At 40.2% G+C, this 19,346-nt stretch overlaps 2 protein-coding genes across 2 annotated transcripts; both read left to right on the top strand.

Moving 5' to 3' along the window:
- The first annotated feature begins 945 nt into the window (after positions 1–945).
- fgf10b (fibroblast growth factor 10b) lies at positions 946–8,449 on the top strand. Its single transcript, XM_010735975.3, has 3 exons — positions 946–2,326; positions 7,213–7,316; positions 7,673–8,449. Exons 1-3 carry the CDS (start codon positions 1,867–1,869, stop codon positions 7,862–7,864), a joined length of 756 nt encoding a protein of 251 aa, XP_010734277.3. The 5' UTR covers positions 946–1,866; the 3' UTR covers positions 7,865–8,449.
- A 3,818-nt stretch (positions 8,450–12,267) lies between these two features.
- paip1 (poly(A) binding protein interacting protein 1) lies at positions 12,268–18,800 on the top strand. The gene is made up of 11 exons (XM_010735941.3): positions 12,268–12,668; positions 13,975–14,117; positions 14,225–14,422; positions 14,567–14,679; positions 14,888–14,999; positions 15,397–15,522; positions 15,610–15,716; positions 16,083–16,200; positions 16,300–16,354; positions 16,911–16,989; positions 17,727–18,800. Exons 1-11 carry the CDS (start codon positions 12,470–12,472, stop codon positions 17,830–17,832), a joined length of 1,356 nt encoding a protein of 451 aa, XP_010734243.2. The 5' UTR covers positions 12,268–12,469; the 3' UTR covers positions 17,833–18,800.
- Positions 18,801–19,346: the final 546 nt, after the last annotated feature.

Genomic DNA, 19,346 nt, shown 5'->3' with positions numbered 1-19,346 from the left:
GCTAGAAAAGTCGCAAACTGTTTCCTCTAACTCTGCTGCTTCACCTCATGTGTAACTATATATCAGTAAAACTAATAAGAGATAACGATTTATTTACCTCAGCTTCATAAAAATAGTGACTTCCATAATATTTTGCACACTCACTGCGCATACTGTATATTGCTGTCTAGTCCGCTATGACATTGTTCATCCTGTGCCTGCCTTGCCATGAGGACAAAATGATGCATGGTCAGTAAAAGAGAGTCTCATTGGCTGAGGGCCACTCAGACACCTGAGTCACAGAGGAAGGCTCAGGTCTGGTGAGTGAAACTTGAGAGCTTCATTGCATTACATCGCCGCAGGAGAAATAACACACTACGATAAAGTGCCTTGAGGGAAAGAGAGAGGCCTTAGCAAGATGGGTGTGATAAGGCAGCATCCAGACTGGAACCGGCAATAGTAACTTAATATAAAGGAGATAAAGGAGGGTGGCCACTTGTCAGGATTATCACATCCTAATGAGTAATAAGTGGTTGCATTTCAGTCTGTGATACTTATCCCTTTCACACTCATAGCCATACGGACACATGTATGTACTGAATAAGAAAAAAAAAGACATGCTGAGTGGAAAATACAACTTTTTTTTTTTGCAGCTGTACACAGTAAAAGCAAGTACACTCTTTGATTAGCCAATAAAGCAATCAGCAGCACAATCTGTACCCTATAGGGACTGATCCAAAACTACCAGAATGCTTCTTTCTGTTCTGCGGCATTTACTCAGATAAACTCTGCTATCACCCACTCTCACAAGTTAGATTTGCTTGTATGTAGGCACACACACACACACACACACACACACACACACACACACACACACACACACACACACACATGCAGAGCAGTACTTGCTCCCATATGTGAGAGGGGAAGTTGAGTAAAGGAGGGAGGGATCAAATAACTAACAGAGTCACACAGCTACACACAACACAACACACAGTCATTTTCTGTGATCACCCTTCAGGTAAGGAGATCACACCAGGAATCCTCATATCAAGGAGCTAACAGAGAGGAGGCGAACAACTCTGACTCAACCCTCAGACGAGGGAGAAAGACCTCCCCAGACCGTTACCTCGATGCTGTATGAAGGTGGAGTCATTTGGGAGTAGAGAGAGAGAGATGAGGAGAGAGCGAGAGGAGCAGGGCAACAGAAGACAGATGGATTATCTGACATGCGCCTGGATTGACCAACGTTCCCTTTTTAAGTCTTGAATCTTGTTTTTGCTCCTCAGAGTGAAATCTGAAAGTGCTTTCCTTCACATGTGGAGCGTAGCAGCTATCAGACAGGTAGATTGTGTGGTGCACCGTTTTTTATTTCACTGGAACTAAGGAGTTTTACACATGGCAAAGTTTCTACCTGGATATCAGTGAACTTTATATTTTTTGGATTTTCTTTCTCTTTTCCTTTCTTTTTTCTTAAATTGAGCAACTGCCTGGAAATACAAAGGTCCCACTGGAGCAGCCAAGCATATTAGTCATAATTTTACTATTTAGAAATAAATAGAAAGTGGAAAAACAGGTTTGTTACTGGAATACACACATAGTAATTGGTGTATTGTTGTTGTTTGTTTGTTTTTTTTACGTAATCTTTGTTCACTCAGACTGTATTTATTTTCCAAAACAGACTTGGACTGCAGATTTTCTGATAATCTGCCTAAAACCTTTTTAACAGAGGACAAGAGAATTTGGTGGAATATCAGTGTGAAACACTGTGACTTGTTGAACAGTCAAAAATAATTCAGAGGGAAATCTACAAAATTCATACAGGTGCTAAATAATTTGGACTCTGCAGGGGGACCATGCCTCTAGTCCTCCACACAGCACACTACCATGATCAGATGGGCTGCTGGAGGGAGTAAGGCTGCCTCTGCCTCGTCCTGCTCCAGGGCTGGGTTAGGGGCTCGTTCTGGTTCTGGGACCAGCTCCAGACTAAGGTCATCAACGCTGCTTTCCTCCCTGTCTTTGCCTCTTCTGGTTTCCCTGGTGGTTTTCTTTTTCTGCCTACCTGGGGTGGCCTGTCATCAGCCCCGTAGAGACAGACTGAGGCTCACCAACCCACAAACTCTGAGGGCCCCACTGAACATTTCTGAGACTGAGGTCGTCTCTAGGCCAAGGGCCACTGGGGGCCCCCTGGGTCGGACTGGGGGACCGCAGGGTAGGCATGTGCGCAGCTACACTCATCTCCAGGGGGACATACGGAGGAGGAAGCTGTTCTCTTTCCAGAAGTTTTTCCTGAGGATCGATAAGAATGGAAAGGTCAATGGAACCAAGAGCAAGGACGACCCCCTCAGTAAGTAACTAGCTAACTTACAAAAGCAGACAAAAAAAGAGCCAATCAGACCCTAAAGATGATCTGAGTCTCAGTGGGGGTAGAAAATGTTCAAAGTGACTTGAGCCAAGGTTCATTTGGTTAAAACATGTCAATTTTAACTTTTCAAACTGCCAGTGTAACGTGAATGCTGTCAACCTCTGCAACCAAAACTTCTGAACTTGTTTGGATTTTGAGACACTGACGTATTACACATAACAAAAAGCACCTGTTGACTGCTTTTAGTCAGGGACATTGCTGGCAACAAGAAATCCTCTTAAATGTTTGTTTATACCCAATTTGAAAAATCAGGTGTTCATTCTTTGAGAAAAAAAACCTTCTAACCCCTTCAAAAGTTACGTAACATAAACACACATAGGTAAATAAATTAACAAACAACTTGATGCAAACCATTGAATTTAAATAAAAAATGTATTTGTTCATTTTCAAAGGCTGCCAGCTTGCCCAATGGCTGGTAGTTTTGATGAAGCAATCCCTGATTAGTGCCGTCTTTTTGTTTAAAACCAGACATCCCACTGATATCTCTCCTGTCCAAACACTCAGCACAATAATGGTAGCTCAGATGGCTTAAAAAGAAGCAGGGACAGATAACCTAGCCATTATCAGGCAGTCTTCACAGCCCAGGGTAAACAGCACTGATAACAACCACAGAAGAAGCAGGGCTTTGGGGAGGGGTGGAGGATATGGTTGTCAGTCTCATTGATGCTTTTAGATTCTTTCTGCCTCTCTGTGTGTCTGTCTCTTTCACTCTCCCACTCAGATTGTTCGCCTGCCAGCCAGCGTTGAGCAAATTACATACCCTCAGTCACAGATCAGACATTTGTTTAAAACAGTTTGACGTGTTCACTCGAAAAGAAACACGTCTTTAAAGTGATTACATGTTGTATGTTTTCGGCATATCAGTCAGTAAAATAGCATTCTCATTAGTTTCCCGGCTTTCCCACTGAGCTACGTGTGTGTATCAGCCAGCGGGCACTCACATGCTCCAGTGGGTGTGTGATCATATAGCAGCCAACGACGACACATGTGCTTGCTTATTATTACTGACACACACACACACACACACGACTGTCCTTCTCATATGCTCTTTTTCTCCCTCTCCTATGTCCCCCAACCCCTTAGTGAGTCTATATGGAAGCTTTTAATGTTCCTCTTGGGAGAGCTAAACCACACATTCAATCAAAGTGACTTGGGGGAAATGGCAGAATGTCAGGGAAGATGTTTGTTTTGACAAGGTCACGACAGAGGCAACTTTATTTACTGACCGTATTACATCGTGATGCCTTTACTGCTGCTTTTAGTGTCTCTTTTAAATTGTAAAACGGAAACGGCATAAGGAAGTCCTCACTCAGTTTATCAATAGTGGTGTGTGAATTTATCCTAAATTTTATGTATGTTTGAGTGATGATTTATCCCTCTGTCGTCTTTATTTACTGACTTACAACTACTCATTTTTAGGAGCTTGTTTCATGTGTCTCTTTCAAAAGTCAGTGAGTTAGTGCAGATTGCGCAATGGGAAGGCCGGTGAAAGGGAGCACAGGGGACTCTCTAGAGGTACAAGTTCATGAATGACATGGCTGAACATCATTGTGGCCACATCAAAGCCGCGCGTCTTCAGTATCAATGGTGGTGCCATCAAAAAGCTGTGTCCTGAGGGGGTCTGGGGACACTGTGTGTGGATTATGTGCCCTCATATCAGGTTCTCACGGTAAAGGATACTACACAACAGCAGCCTCAGTCTTTGCTCTGGCCCCTGGGGCTAGACATGATCCCAGGGCTGACGTCCTTTGTAGACCCTCGATGGTCCCTTGAAGTGACTTTTTTTTTTTTTTTTTTTTTTTTTTTTTTTTGCATTGAGTGGAGGACAGCTTGCCTTTTCCTAAACCAGAAGTTGCAAGGCAAAGACACACTGCATTCAGAACGACAGACAAATTTAAATATTTATCATATTTTAGTAAGAGGTGTTTGGCATGTGAAGGCTTTGGTTTTGGGTGCTGCCTGTGGCCCTGCAAGGACCCGGCTCACTGTCTGTTAAAGAGCCAGTATCCAGCCTCCCACAGATTTATGGGGATGCCAGCGCAAAACTGTCCCACATGGCTTTCCAACCCGCTGGGAGCCTGTGCTGAGGTTACAGAGAGGCAGAGAAAAAGAGAGGGAGATTATGTTAAAGTCAGCTAAGTAGCTATCTGCATGGCCTAAGTACGTAATTAAAATATCTATGAGTCACAGCTGAGTTCTCTTAAATTTATGGACAACTTGCAGCTCAGAGTGACTAGCGATATATTGCTAAATAAGACCTAAGCAAAATCTCAGAGTTTTAGTTAATTATCCACGGCTGTGAATGTGTTAGAGAGTGAGCCTTTCAAGATCTGTGCAAATGTGTATTTGTGTCAAGCCACCATTTGTGTTTCTGTGCTATAGGGACCAAACCATGTGTGCAAGATGCTTTTTGACATGGCTCAAGAAGTGTGTGTATATGACATATGTGAATGTGTGTGTGTGTGTAAGTGTGTGTGTCTTTGTGCACATTCATCTCCTTTAATCAAAGCAGTGGCCTTTTGCGTGGGAAAAAAACAGATGGTGCTCTTATGGAGGTTCAAGGAGAGAGATGTATAGGTTTTCTCTGCGGCGAGGAAGAGGATGGATATCCCTTCTATGTAAATACACTCAGTGTGGTCCTTATCAAGTGTTATTACTATATATCCTGATTTATGCCTCACTCCACACCATTTGTCTGCAAAGGAATGGTACCAATCAAAATTTATATCCTGCCCAAATGTTATTTTGTGCAGTGACTGAACATTAATTTAGGAAAAAAAAAAATAAAGAAAGAAAGAGTGAGAAAGAATAACAATACAAGCTGCAAAGCACATCGTTTTTTTGTTTTGTTTTTTTGGCATCCTACTGTGGAAAAACCACCTTTAATTCTCACTGGCATTGTGTGCCTCCATTCCATAACCAACGCACCATTTACTGTTGTAACTCCAAACAGAGCGTATCAAATAAGCCACACATTAGGAGAAAGCATGCAAAAGGAAAACTGCTGCGCGTAAACAGCTGAACCTGGCTGGCTGACTATACATTTTACATGTGTGGTTTGTAAAATTTGCCTCACACAGAGCAGTATTGTCACATTTAAGGCTTAGTGTTGTAATCTGGAGGAAGTTAAATGAAGAGCATGTTTTGTCTCATTGTATTTTCCAATAACCTGCAGCCATAAGTTCATTACTCTCCATTTGTGGGTCAAACTAAGCATTCAGTGGAGAACAGTGAATGGAGATTTTTGTAGTTTCATAGCCAGGTTGAATGTGCAAGTTATGTGCAAGTGCACATTCACCTGCTACAATATAAACTGTGTGTGAATGTGTGTAAATGCGAGTGCATTAGTGCATGTGTGTATGTGTGTATATACAATCTGTCTCGCCCCTGCCTCCGGTGGCTGACTTTGATCAGTGATCATTACAGCCTTACTAATCCTCACTCCACCCCCAGTCTCACTGTCATGGCTCCTCTGTCCTCCTCTGTTCTCCTTCCTTTCATCCCTCCCATGTTTACAGAGCAGCCAGAGACTGCCATAGATTGTCTTACAGCCTCACTCCATACCCGACACCCGATCCCATACAAAAACCAGCTCCTCTCAGATCTTCAATGGCCGTTGTGTCACAGTCCCCACCACTGCCTTGCTGCTCCAGACCTCATTGCCCCGAGGTGCCACTGTTTGAACTAGAAATTGATACAGTCAAGACCTCACGGACGAGGAAAAAAACTGCTGTATTTTTATGAGAGGGATTGTTCTTTGGGTGCACACCTGCATCCTCCACTGTCCACTCATGTACAAGGCTGCCAGCTTCAGAGGCCCCCCAGCCACCGGAGAGTGGGTCTGACAGTAGAGCAGGCTGCCGCACAAACAGTCATCAGACAGAGGAGGGGCTCCTGATCTGATCAAAGGTTGTCGTTGACTCTCTGGAGTTCACACCCCCACGCTGAAGTGTGTGTCTGAAAGTGTGTGCGTACACATATGTGTGCTTATCAGGATAAAATAAAGACAGCTCACAGGAAGTGGGGAAAGGAAGTTAGGGAGGGAGGCATGAAATCAAACATACCATGGGAACCCGGGGAGGTTCACTTACACCGGCATAAGACGAGACAAGTGGGTTCTGTGGTCAAAGGACACATTAGGAAGTTATATCTCTCTGACCTCTGATACTGAGACCACACAAATAACCACAGCTGTCTGCGGTAAAAGCATGCCCTTGTTAACTGGGGTATAAATTAGCCCCTCTAATAGCCTATGAGAAACCTGAATTACTTGTATAGGGACTTAGAAACCTAAATACAAAACAGAACATAAACAACCTGAGAATCTCTGCGGTATCCACCCATTAATTTTCAAACTAAATGGCCTGCACAGCTGGAACCTGTTACACAGGTGTAGGTTGTAAAGCAACTTTATAATATCACTGAAATGATAAATGTGCTCAAAGAATAATTGTGCCCTTACACAGAATTCCCACACGGTGTGTTCCCACTTGTAAACGTCCAGAAACGAGCATGAATACGTTGTTATCCATTAGTTACTCGCCGTAGAACTGTATGGATTTGTCTTCTCAAGAGGTTGGCCTTTTACTGCTGCCAGAGTATTTCCTATACTCTTATGTACAGCAACCAGGGGTCAGAAAATATTTTTTATTACCTTTACTTCCTGCATTATCTGAGTTTTACATTTGTCTGAGCAAAAGAACGTATACTTGAAAAGTAATTTCACACGCTCAAAAGACATATGATTCTTATACTTCCTTTGACTATTGACGCATATTGATATAACTGTGTTTTTTGCTGAATCCTAGGTATTCTGGAAATCACATCGGTGGCCGTGGGAGTGGTGGCCATCAAAGGGCTGAACAGCAACTACTATCTGGCTATCAGCAGGAAGGGAGAACTGTACGGAGCGGTTAGTATCCGAGTCAGGGGTCAATCTGGATGCTCAAGAGACAGAGATAGTCTTAGATTCTTGTGTCAAAGTCTTGTCTTTATCTTTACTTATCTAACTGCTGGGTCAACTCTGAATCACAAGCAGACCAGTGCAGACACGTAAACCTCCATGAGAACTGTGCAATTTTCAAAATGCACAATAGTTTCTGCACATAGCACACTAAGCAAAATAAGCAATGTAGATTAAGGAGTAGTAAATAAAGAAGGTACCATGTGCAACCACAATGGATTTGCACAAGAAAATGATTTGTGTTTTGCCTTAACCTCACATGTCAGGGTTATAACACTGAAACATGATACCTACTGTTTTTCCAGAGAGAGTTCAATGTCGACTGCACCCTGAAAGAGCGGATTGAGGAGAATGGCTACAACACGTACGCATCTTCAAAGTGGAGGAACAAGAAGAGGCAGATGTTTGTGGGTTTGAATGTCCATGGAAAGCCACTGAGAGGGAAGAAAACCCGCAGGAAGAACATGGCCACCCACTTCCTCCCAATTGTGGTGTGAAGTGAAGAACTCAACTGGAGAAGGAGGATATGCAGCACTGGACTGAGAGGTTTTTAATACTGAAAAAAAAGCTGTAAAATTAAGACATTCACTGAGAAATCTCTCAATTGGAAACAAGGCACTAACACTGTTACACAAAAATATCATCTTTGCTCCTGACTTTGACTGAGCTCATGTACTTTATTTGGTGGGAGGAGATGATCTGTGTTTTCTGTGGCACGGGATGCAATATTTATCCTTTTTTTTTCTGTGCCAAACAGTTTGCAACTGGAGTTTGTGTGTAATGTGGACAACACAGGAGATACTGTCCCAGCTAATGAACTGTGGTAGATGCAGAAGTATCTCAATATGTTATTTATATTCCATATTCTCCTGTGAGACACTAGATAATCTGGAGGAGAGGGATAGGATATGGATAAGATGAGGGAAACGATCGGTCAGTTTTTTCACGACAGCATTAAATAATAGAGGATACAACACATTTAAAGCAAATGTTTGATACTTAACCACTGTGTTTTGACTGTATTGTAATGATTTATTTATTTTGTGAAATATTTAACTGGAGGGGAACACTTACAAGGCAATATTCCTTTGCATTCTTTAGTTTTTATAGGATCTCTATTATGTGAAAATAAAATACAATTTTCTCCTCTGCAATGCAGTCATCTTACTTCCTCCATAAACCAAAAACTTTTCTCACAAGTATAGTGAGAAATACTGGTGAACGTTGGGGTCATGGCAAGTCTATTCTTATCTGGCCCTCTGAGGTAGGAAGGGACAAAAGGCAACTATTAATGCCTAGCCAGATATTCCATGTGGCAACCATTGCACTAATGATTAGTTCCCAAACAAACGGGAAACATACAGACCGACCACAACAAAATGGGAGGGAGGTAACTTGTATGGCTTGTTGATGGTGACATCATTTCCTAATATCACCTCATTACTGTGGGGCTACAACATTCCCCGAATGCAGCAGGGCTTGAATATTAAAGATAACTGCTAAAGCACCTGCTGATAATACTAGCAAAAATATGACAACAGCTTTGCCATGTTGGCCTGCATCACTAGTTAGGCCTTGAAAGTGGATCTGAATGTGTGTGTGTGTGTCTATAGATGCAGAAATGTGAATGAGAGAGAAGGAGAGATGTGACCTGTGTCTGACCACCCACTTCCCTCAGTAATCATCCACAAACACACTAATCAATGGCAGCTGCCTTGATGCCAGATCAAAAGGCCACGGGGAGAACATTAACACCACAGGCTTCCGGGCCTCATGTTCTCTTATCCTGCCTTCTCTGAACATCCATCGCAGCAAAGGCATGAAAAATTAGGAGTGCAGACTAAGACAGGAAGGTGAGAGATGGACTGCAAGAGACTCTAAAAAGTTGGCCCATGATTGCGACTCCAGATTGTGGAGAGCAAAAACAACAAAGGCAGAATCCAGAGGACAGGAAAGCATTTGCTCTCAGCAATAGTATATTGCCCTTTAAGGGTTATTTAAGGAATCTCTGCAACGAATGATTAATACCGAGGAATGCTGCTGTGCATTCCACCATGACAGTCAAGGCAACATATGGAATATTATTTCATGACCATCTCTGCACCATACACAGCACCGTCTATTGCATTTTTTCTGCTCTCTCAAGCAATTTGTGCAAAATAGTGCAGCTGTTGCACAACATTTTGCCCTAACCTTAACCCTAACACTAAGCCACAGGTTGGATTCACAAGAGGATAACCCTTTAGATGTTACCTAAGATTGGATGTTCAGCTGAGGGGTGTTGGGTTCAATTTATGAATGAATAAAATGAATGACTGCAAGTGTTTCAGAAGTGTTTTGTTTTCTAAAGTTACAAAAAAAAAAGAAGAAAAAAAAGAGTACACAATAGGACGGTTAGTCTCTGCTATGAAATTACACCACATACAGTAGTACTGTATTTTTCTTAATTTGTCACTCTGTATGTGACCTAATGTTGCAGTCAATAAATCAACATATAACCTGGATAATGTGTACTGATGAATCATGAAACTTTTTTGTATGCAAGTGATCTCCCCCAAAATCCAGTCCTATTTGTCATCTTGTGCATTCCCGAGACTTGTGAATGTTTGAACTCCCTCCAAGACACTGGCATGGGGGGGGGGAGAAACAGCAATAACAGAAAATAGGGGCAGCAATCTTTTATCAAAGTGGGTCTACGCATTTCTGGCATGGGAATTCTCTGTGGCATAATGTGAGCCAGCTTTGGGAAACAAGTGGAAAATGACTGGAGGCTAAAACAACTAATGAATACTTACACTGAGAGGTCTGGTGCAACACATGTTTGTAGTGGGCAGCTACTGAGTGAGCTCAGGGAGAGAGGCACTTCTGAGGGGTTGCACAGGTCCAGAATCTCCTCTGTGATGCATGAATGTGTGTTATATCGTTTAAATGTAATTATCCAACCCTTGGTTGGATACCACATACCCTTTAACAGGTCCATCATTATGCCCTCATTTTGTGCAGACAACCACTGCCTAAACCCACAAACAGGGCAGGAGCTAACACTGCAGACACAGAGGTCATGTCCTCAATACGATATCTGGAAATTTGAGGATTTTAGACAACCTAAGCAAAAAGTTAAAATCAAAATTTTCACAATCGGCTTTTGATTTTTTTCTCTAAAGACAAAATTAGTTAGATTGAATTCAAATTAAGAATTTAGTATTTCTCCACCATTCCTAGAATTGGGGAGATTCTTCTAAAACAGCATTAAGTACAGATCATGAAGTATGAATTTACCTCAACAGTTCAATTGAGAAAATATAATTTGAGGAGGTTCATTTTCATAGAAGGTTGGGGTTTTGCTCCCCATGTTATATTAAATTACTCTGAAACCAAATCAAGGACAAAAATACTGCACCTTTTCCTCCACTGCATTTTACATATCATCTTGTCATCCTGAATAATGATTAAAATTTGCACTGCATCCACAACTACATCAGCAAAATGCATTACATGTGTAAGAATCTGTAATATTAATAACAAAAAACAAAATAAACAGTTATCCATTGTATAAAATGATCATTATACACACACACACACACATAACTGTTTTTGAAAAAAAATCTAGAGAAGAAAAAAAGTAGATATTAGGACTACGGACATGTAATAGATAACTTGCTCGGACTGAATCAGTGTATATGTCTAATAAACTTGTGCAATAAAACATGTATTATTAATTTTTATTTAGAGAATGAGTGATGATGATGTCCATTATCCAAATACCTACCTACTGTATTTCCTCCCAGATTCGTTCTTTCATTTTTGAAATTTATAGTAAAACAGTTAGGAACATCCAGTGCAATAATTTAACAACAACAACAATAATAATAATAATAATAATAATAATAATTGTGTTTACATTCTAATACAGAGTATACAGTAGAAAAAATTACTTAGAGTATCATCAACAATTAAATCTATCTTATCTTCTATCTATCTATCTATCTATCTATCTATCTATCTATCTATCTATCTATCTATCTAATGAGTTATTGGAGTACTAGATAGATAATTTTTCAAGTAAGTAAAAAATTGTAACTAATCAGTTAAATAACTAACAACTAATCAAGTAAATACATAAAAAGGAGGTAAGTAAGCACAAGTTATTGTGTTTGTCAGTAGAATAGGCCCATGGCTGCAGTGGGGATCTCAGCTCTGTTGTGTATAAAGTGATGGACAAGGCATCAAGAATATTTGGTGTAATGTTGCATCAGCACAAAACATCTTCTGCTTGAATATTTTTTCTCAGTGTCATCTAGCTTTATTTAAATACCTTGAAGATACTCGAAGTTGTCAAATGTTGTCTATCTATCTATCTATCTATCTATCTATCTATCTATCTATCTATCTATCTATCTATCTATCTATCTAATGAGTTATTTTTGAGCCAAAGCAAAGCATAAGTGACACACACTATTGCTGAATAATGGTATTTGAGTACTAGATAGATTACCATTTTGGAAGTAAGTAAAAATTCTAACTAATCAGTTAAATAACTAACAACTAATCAAGTAAACACATAAAAAGGTAAGTAAGTAAGCACAAGTTATTGTGTTAGTGTCAGTAGAATAGGCCCATGGCTCTGTGTATAAAGCGAGAATATATGTATATATATGTAATGTTGCATCAGTACAAAACATCTTCTGCTTGAATATTTTTTCTTAGTGTCATCTATCTATCTAAAAGACCTTACCTGCTTTCCCAAAGATGTATTAAATTATTATACTGTGGTACAGTATTCCTCCATTTATTTAAGGCTATATCGTCCGCTCCCGCTCCACGCCACTAGGCGGAACTATTTTTTTTAAATATCAAAGATTGTGAAGGATAATCAGGTGGCAACGAGTTTGTTGTTAAAGGAAGTGGCCCAAAAAAAAAAAAGAAAAGTTGTGTGTATACCACTGTGATACTGTACGATAGAGAAAAAGGCACCATGAAAGAGAGATAGGACGCTGCGCTGTGAGGAAACACGCTGTTACTACGGAGACAAAGAAACGAGCCGTTGTCGCGGGGGACAGCGCGTCTGATGCTCCTCTGAGAGTCCCGGAGGACAAACCAGCATGAACGACAATTTCGACCGAGCTCCCGGAGCGGGGAGATACCGAAATCTTCCAGGAGACTCCTGGCTCATGGCTGTCGCCGGTGACGGTGACGCACAGACCGCGATTTTTAACCAAAGGGAGCCGCTGAGACAGCCGCGAACATCCCCGCCTTTTGCCGAGAACAACATTAGCACAGCCAGCGACGTCAGTGCTGGAGGTAGGGGGAGCTAACGGGGCTAACGGGGGGGTTGCTTTCAGATTCGTTTTGCGTGAAAGTGTCAAATCACACGATCACTGACGGACCAAAACTGTGTTCAGCTGGTGTTAACAGTGGCCACGCACTTTCCTCTGGCTGAGCTAGCTGAGCTAGTCGCTGTCATTAGCTTAGGCGGATGCTAAATACGTAGCTAGCGTTAGCATTTTGGCGTTGCGACATGCACCTGTCGGATTGTTGTTTCATGTGAGATAACGCAGCATCTAAATAAAGCTCCCACTCGGATATCACATAGTTGACTAGCTGCGCGCCACAGTTAAGGCTGTGTGACACAGACAAACCTTGAGCTTATGGAGCTGCCACTCGCTTTTCTCTTAACATGTTGAGTTAGCAGCGCAGAGCTAAGAGGAAGGAGGAGTTCCTCTTTAAGTCAGCAGCTGACAGGAGGTTACTTAAGTAGCAGGGAGCTAGTTAACAGTGTGAATGTGTCAATAAGACTCTGTTAGAGTGAGTCTAATGTTATAAAACCATACAAAATAACCTTAAAATGCCCTTTTAAGTGTAGCCATCATGGTCCAGTATGAAATTATAGGTTAATCAGCAACATAATATATTGCTTCATTAGGTTGGTGCTCATACTGTCCTTTAGCTGCCCCTGCAGTCTGACCGTAAAAAAACACAAGTCTGGTAGTTGGAGGTGTGTTTGTGCACAACACCGCTTGTCCAGTCAGCTTCAGGTCCATCCATCGGGTTGACCTCCCTGGGACCACTATTGTAAAAGTTATCCCCTCAGCCATCACCTACTGTAACACACACACACACACACACACACACACACACTTGCCATAATCTAACTCTTAGTATTGCATCATAGTTGGTACCACATACCATTTTTGGTAATATTGGCTGTGTAGTACTATGTTTTAGATCTACAGTTGATTGTTGTTTTACACCATATGTTAGATTTCGTAGCCACACTGCAACACAATTTGTCTCTGAAATAAATCAAATGTAGTCCTACTTTTTAAGACTACAACCAACCAATCAATCATACGGCCTTTATATCCAAAGTCTGATGTAGCTTATAGACTGTAGCATCCTTTTGTCATAAATACTAGTGGTGCTAGTTCACCACATGTGTGGCTGAAAATGCCAACAAAAGCATAATGTGCTCCTGTTTGAGGAACATTTGTTATAAGCCAGGGCTCAGCTGTTTTAGGAAATAAATTTTGTTTAAAGATTGTTTTTGCCATGTGTGATAAGTAGTATCAAGTATAACAAAGACCGATCTTTCATCTTACTCTTTCAGATTTTAAAAGACCCCAACAAAATGCAAATGCCAACAGTACGTCTGCCTCCAGGACGTGCAATGAAGTGGATTCTGTGGTCAAGTCATCAAAGCTTTCAGCCAATGCCCCCGAGTTTGTCCCCTCTGGAATTACCTCATATGAGGTAAAAGGAATTATTACACCATCAACATCACTGCCTTTTGTCCTGATACTATTACTATTCCGTTTTCTGGGTTTGTTTTTAATGTTTTTATTATGATTTTTGTTTAGGAACCCGCTTTTTATGATGACAGTGGAAGCTATTACGGTGAACCAACCCTGGCTGATACGGTCACAGACTTCCTTGGCCACCTGAGCTCCTCACCTGGGTCGTTTGATTCAGATATTGAATACATGACTAGCGTGCTCAATTCCTGGGTTACTACTGAAGAGTTGTTGGTTGAGTTGGTGGAACTGATCTACACACAGGTTTGTAGAGACACATTCAGCCCTTATTCTGAATAAATATTTGATAGCATGATCAAACTCAACCTGTCTAAATACAGCTTACGCAATGAATATAAACATGCATGCATGTTTTCTTACCCCTGTGTGTATTTCTTTTCATTGCAGTCTACTACCATTCCTAATTTCGCTTACACTGGTGCCAGGCTCTGTAACTACTTGTCCCATCACCTAACTACCAGCCCACCAAGTGGCAACTTTCGTCAGCTGCTCCTGAAAAGGTGATTTATTTCTGTTTTTTGTTTTTTAATTTTAAAATCCTATGAACCTTTTTTATTACATACATATACAGAAGTAATACATACATATGATAAAGCAGTAAAAAATGTTTGTATCACACAAGTGTTGTGATTTAGTGCTACAGTCTGACTTATTGATATTGACTCATCATTGTATTGTCATTAAAAGGAAGAATGTTGTTTTCCGTAGATGTCAAACAGAGTTTCAGCAGAGGGATGTAGCTGTCCGAGGAGATGGGGAGACTCAGAAGAAACTCCACTCCTTTGTGCTCTTTCTGGGAGAGCTCTATCTTAACCTGGAGGTAGGATGTTGTCTTTCAGATAGCTTTAGATTATCTTATCTAAAGATGTATAAATGCATTTATTTAATCATCATGTAAAATCAATATGGACTTTTTGAATCACATAATTGCGTCTTTATTTTGACCATACTTTACCACACATATCGCTTTTAGTCTTAGTGGCACTGAGGAAAATACTATGCTGAACTTACTAAGCGTGTGTGCTAATTCAACAGACCAATTTCTGTTCATAAAAAACAGACCGGCTAAACAGTCCACCTTTTCATATTTGTTATAGATCTCAGATGAGAGGTGACTTACAAGTTGGTTTCATAAACTACCAATGCCAGAATACTACTCGGCATGCCTTCAACCTTTTTCATTGTCATTTGTGCCAATCTGTTTTTTGCTTGTTTAGGTTAAGAGTGGAAAAGGACCTCCAAATCGAGCAGATATCCTTCTGTCTGCGCTGAATGACCTGATGAACAGTCTGTTCAACCATCCTGTGGATGCAAATCTCATCTGTGCTGTCAAACTGCTCAAGGTTTTAAATCTTAATTAGATACATTTATAGATTTACAGGTAGTCCTGTTGATTAAAGAGGTAATGAGAATGTGTTTTAAATTTACAGCTGACAGGCTCTGTTTTGGATGATGCGTGGAAAGAGAGCGGAAAACGACACATGGAAGAACTGATCAAAAGAATAGAAAATATTCTACTGGATGCCACCTGCAGCAGGTATGTATATCAATATGTTTTTTTTTATGTGCAGCTGCTACTCTAAGTAACCTTAGATTTAAAAAGCTTCAAACATGCCTCTGCATCTGAAACACTGCAAATGGATGCAGAGATATTTGCAGAGGTGTCTGCCAACATAGTTGTACCTTATGATCATGTCTGTTCCAGGTGGTGGTGTTAAAGACAATTATCCATCATCAAAATTTTTAGAAGAATAGATTTCACCAAAAACTATTTGTGTATTTTTATAGGAGATTTCAGTTGCAGAATTTTATAAACGATTAAAATGAAACCATCAGGAAATCATCAGGAACATGTACCACAAAGACACCCTCGGTAAAGTGTTCTGATATAATTTCTCCTCAGGGATGTCAGACAGATGCTTCTGAAACTTGTGGAGTTGAGATCTAGTGATTGGGGTAGAGTCCGTGCTGCTGCAGCAGCCAGCAACGCCACGCCAGACAATGACCCCAACTACTTCATGGTGAGTGTCAACTGTACCATACTACCCTTTCTTCCTTTATTTGAATCTCTGTTGTTTTCTGTATTCCTGTTTGTCATGGATTTGTCTCTTTCCTCTCAGAATGAACCCACGTTCTACACAGAAGACGGAACTCCTTTTACAGCAGCAGACCCAGGTGAGGCTATGTGAACATGTGCATGATAGATCAGGAGACGGCAACATAGTCTATCAGCTCCGTTCTGTCAATCACAGGCACCAGGGATATGCCACATCATTCCCTAGTGTCTGTAGTAAATATAAAAAAGGCATTTAGGCAGACACTGGAGAAAGTGGTTTTGCATAACATTTAATTTTTGTAATTTTGTCTATGTCTATATAAAACAGTGGAGCTGTGAAGTGGAAGAATTAATCAGTGTTAGAACATTTAATGTAAGATGCACACCTTTTAATTTTAGGGGTGTGTTATGCAGACATAATGTTATATTAATAAGAAAGGTGGTTGATCAGTGTTTCTCAAGTGTTCTTTAAGTATATTAAAATGTGTTGCAACTTTCCCCAATTACACGACTGCTGTTTCTTTTAAACATTATCATTAGTATGCTGGTAAGGAAATCAGAGCGAATAGATGTTTCTGCACCTGTACACTTACACACTCTCCTCTGCCAAGTGTCCTTTTTAAATAGGTTTAAAACCTTTTTTGTGATTGACTGTCGGTCTCTCTGCTTTCACAGAATATGCTGAGAAATACCAAGAGATCATGGACAGGCAGCACTATTTCCATGATATTTATGGAGAAAATGGAAATGAAATGTAAGTACAACAGTCATACATGCCTTTCTTTTAGGTCATTATTACTACTACACAATCAAAATATCTCTAATCAATGTAAGTCACATCTTTGTGATGTTTCTTTACATTGGTCATATAGTGGAAACAGAGTAAGCAGGCAGCGACAATGTGTGTAATGTATTTACTTCAATTTAGTATCTTTATGTGCTTTGTCCATTCAGTGGTGCTTCAGGTGGTACCCTGACCTGCACCTTCAAAATAATTCCACCAACAAGTAAAGGGTGTAGATGAGATTTTCTGTTAACAGACTAATGTTACAGTAATTATCTGGTTTATTCATCACTAGTTCATGGTTTTATTTAGACTCACATCTGTTTTACAGTACCCCTGTGCTGGCACATCTTCTGTCACGTGACTGCATTATTATGGCAGATCATATGACGACCACTGACTTGTGGGCCCCTGAGCTTGGCGAATGTGTTTGACTGGCCCACAATGCAACAGGTTCAACCATGGCTTCAGATTCAGTGTAGTCAGCAGTTGGGTCTGAAAGAGGGCTTAGCTCGCTCCTGTCCTCTCTCTCCAAATTGTGTGTGTGTGCTCTGTAAGCTTGTGTTTTTGTGTGTTGTGTAAATGGCAGTTAAGTGCACATATTTCCGGTCATGTCAATATCAGTCACACGAACGATCAACACATTCAGGAACACATTTGTCTTAAAGATCTGCAAAGTAAAGTCTGTCGCTCTAACTCACTTACAGATACGATGATGACGACGACGACGACTCTGAAGACGAGATGGGGCCTGAGATAGAAGCAGCTTTTGAGAGTTTTTGTTTAGAATCCGAGAGGAAACGACAACAATGATACAAGAGTGAGAATCTGTGAAACTCAACAGGCACATACTGTACTTTTCCCACTCAACTTTCTGGAATGTTGAAACACAAAGAAAACTAGCACCAGATAGGTTTAAACATTTATTTTACTGCAAACAAGCATTTTAACAAAAACAGCTGTTAATAGTTGCACTTCTGACACTTTTTTCAGTCAGTGTTGATTAGAAAGTGGGGACAATCAACACGTTTGGAATGTTAAGGTATTAAGATGTTTTTGGATATGGAAGCTCTCTTTTTCTTGTTTTGATTTCTTTCAGAGACTTCTTTCCTTCATGCCTAGACTAAAAGCCAAGAGGGAAACGGTGTGCTGTGGATTTTCTTAGAGTTCCTTTTTTTAAAGGCAGATAAGATGTGTGCATAATTTGTTGAATATTAATTAATGTCCCATGCATAAACTGCAGGCCAAAACTTAATTATTCATCAGAAATGCAAAACCCTTATGTAAAAAGCATTGTAGATGGGTGTGGTGACTTTGATCACCACCATTTTGGACTTGTGTCTCTTGTCAGGTTGCCAATATTGAGCGCTATATTTAAAGCTATTCAACTGTTAATCTGACTGTAGTTAACCTAAGTGGGCAGGAATTCTGTGAAAGGCTGTGCAGTTTGGTAGATGCAATACTTTCTGTAAATTCAGTCACAAACCGGAAAGTGGATATAGGCAAAGCCCCCTTTTTAATATGTTTTTTGGGGTTAAAGCCAAACAAAATTGTGAGAATGCGGTGCATCTTAATTCAGTTATTTTCTGAATGTAGCTTTAAATATCTACACATTTTGCAGTTAGCAGTGATCAGTTTGTCATAACTGCAAAAAGGATTCGTTCTTATCCAAGACTGACAGACTGTTTACCAGCAAGAACCCATAAAAAGGAATGTTGTTTTATAGTTTGTAAATATTATTTATGGTGTTGTTTGCCTGCAATAAATTCTTTATAATGTCAGATTTTATTTGATTGATTTTGTGTTTGAGCCTTTTTGAAGTTAAAGGATATATACAGTGAGGTATTTGGTATGGCCACACTAATGTTCCAGAGATGTGATTGTGAGTTACCGCTGTCTTAGATACAAAAACAACATAGTACACAGTACAGTCATTTTTGTTAAGAAAATAATATTTTTTTTAACACTGATGTCAATTACAAAAACACCATTATAGGGTTGAATCAAAACCCAGGTTAACATTTAGCTGTTAATAATAATAATAATAATAATAATAAAATAAAATAATCTGAAAAGTCCTGCTCTACTTCTCTGCTGTATATTGAGTACAGAACTATTTCCAAGCTAGAAACCAACTGATGAAGAAACTCTGCCATCATCTGGTGACTTTATGTCTGTGCAACTCTTTTATTGATCGTGTTGCATTTGTACAAATCTGGTACAAACATCACCACATCACCTATCTCACCTCACTTGTAATCAGGTTGCAGCTTATTGTTTCAGTCAAGCACTAAAATTTGAATATTTCAAAATGTATTCTTTGTCCT

Source organism: Larimichthys crocea, chromosome III (genome assembly GCF_000972845.2).
Source record: "Larimichthys crocea isolate SSNF chromosome III, L_crocea_2.0, whole genome shotgun sequence".
Taxonomy (NCBI): domain Eukaryota; kingdom Metazoa; phylum Chordata; class Actinopteri; family Sciaenidae; genus Larimichthys; species Larimichthys crocea.
Note: the sequence above shows the minus strand (reverse complement) of the source record. Positions and strands in the feature narration are given on the sequence as shown.